The 1843-nt window shown below is 46.1% G+C and overlaps 1 protein-coding gene across 1 annotated transcript; it reads right to left on the bottom strand.

The window, feature by feature from the left end:
- Positions 1–266: 266 nt before the first annotated feature.
- twist1a (twist family bHLH transcription factor 1a) lies at positions 267–1686 on the bottom strand. Its single transcript, XM_083524705.1, has 2 exons — positions 1033–1686; positions 267–844 (listed from the first exon to the last, which is right to left on the bottom strand). The coding sequence occupies exon 1, from the start codon at positions 1580–1582 to the stop codon at positions 1073–1075; it is 510 nt and encodes a 169-aa protein (XP_083380831.1). The 5' UTR covers positions 1583–1686; the 3' UTR covers positions 267–844; positions 1033–1072.
- Positions 1687–1843: the final 157 nt, after the last annotated feature.

The following is a 1843-nucleotide window of genomic DNA, read 5'->3' as shown; positions in this document are numbered from 1 at the left end:
AATAAAACCAGAGTATTAGTACTATTGGGATTAAGATTGGACCCTGACAGGAGAGCACGTGCCACACAGATAAATCATGTATACAATAGGTTTCAAAAATACTGCAATTTCTAAAATAAATCCTTTAAGTTTATATATTCAGCATGGTGCAGACATGCATATTTGGGCTTTATCTTTATCGTTTTCCCATCGCTCGTGCACTATAGATACAAATCTATAAAGAAAGTTAAAAAAATTGTGTTAATCATGGTAAAATCAGACCGGAATAAATTTATATCCAAACCAGTTTTATTGCAGAAAAATAAAACGCATATTTACAAACATCAAACAATCAAATGCATGTAGACACCGGATCCATTATGCATCAGAAAAAAAAGTATTAATAAATAAATAACATTTTTTTTCATTGACCAGATGAGAAAAGAATATATACAGATATGAGCCTATTATTTCTTTGACGAAATAAATACGACGACATTCATATTCGTGGCTCCACGCTGTCAGAGCGAAATGAAGCGCCTGCTTGCTCCTGCTGCTGCTCTGCTGCAGTCTCTGTGGCTTGGTATGAGATGTCAAGGCTTGTGAGCTCGAAATGCATGCATGAAGCCTACACAAAGTCTCCAAAAACCACATTTTACAAGCACGGATCTCGAAGGCAAATTCCTCAAATATTGTCGGTAAGTGCTCGCGACGAGGCCGCCGGTCCAAACCGGGTCTCCAAAAAATCTGCTCTGTTCGCCAATAAATCCGGGCCTTCTGACTTTTAGTTTCCTTTTTGGTCCTTTCTGCTGTGCACGGGATTTTCTCCTCTCCTGCAGTCCTTCTGCTGCTCGCAGCTACAAATCTGCAAGAAGAAGCAAAAGATTTAATACAATTGAATAATTACAAGCAGAAAATATTTATTTTGAGGATGCGTAAAAGGCCTGTTGATCTCACACCAAGCTTTGGGTTTAAAATAAAAAAAACAAAACAAACAAACATCATGTTATGGATGCAAGATATTTGTGCACAAAGGGTTTCGACAGTGCATACCGTCATTTTAGGGAAGATCCGTGGCACAGGTCCGTGCGCGTTAGTGCGATGTTGACATGGACCATGCGCCCTCCATCCTCCACACGGAGAACGCGTAGCTGAGCCGCTCGTGCGCCACATAACTGCAGCTCGCCATTTTGGAGTCCAGCTCGTCGCTTTGCAGCACCTGGCAAAGGAAGTCGATATAGCGCGCGGCGAGTTTGAGAGTCTGTATTTTGCTCAGTTTGTCTGAAGGCAGGGTGGGGATGATCTTGCGCAAGGAGGCGAACGCCTCGTTAAGGGACTGCGTGCGCTGCCGTTCCCGCACGTTCGCCATGACGCGCTGCGTCTGCAGGTCCTCGAACGACTGCGGGCTCCCGGCGCACTTTTTGCCTCGCTTCCCAGACCCTGGGGTCGGGCTGTCCGAATCCTCTCCGCTTCTGGCCGCTCCCCTCCTTTTTCTTCCTCCGCGCTTCTGCTGATTGTCGAGCTCCTCTTCGCTGTTACCAAGACTGTCCACCGGGGATTCCGGGGAACTGGACTCGTCGTGCATCGCCTCTTCCTCGAACATCACCCTTCGGCTCGCTTCTTGCTGAAAATTCGCCTTGGATGTGTCGCGCAATCGCGCTGGCCTCGCGCGCCACCGAGGTGTCGCTCAAAGCTCAGGAGAAAGTTTGGAGCGCTCTTATAGCCTGAAAGGCGCACATTTTATGGCGAGGCTCGGGATTGGCTCAGAGTGCAAGCGACGCAGGAGTAGGAGAGGCTGAGCTGATACTTAAAAAAAAAAAAATCAGTTATAAAAGTATCTGGACTTTCGGTAACAAAATTATCT

Source organism: Silurus aristotelis (assembly GCF_946808225.1).
Source record: "Silurus aristotelis genome assembly, chromosome: 21".
Lineage (NCBI taxonomy): Eukaryota > Metazoa > Chordata > Actinopteri > Siluriformes > Siluridae > Silurus > Silurus aristotelis.
The sequence above is the reverse complement of the archived record's forward strand: the minus strand, read 5'-3'. Positions and strand labels throughout refer to the sequence as shown.

Excerpts from the sequence above, each read along its gene's own strand:
- twist1a (XM_083524705.1), bottom strand. The coding sequence starts at position 1,582 with ATGTTCGAGGAAGAGGCGATGCACGACGAGTCCAGTTCCCCGGAATCC.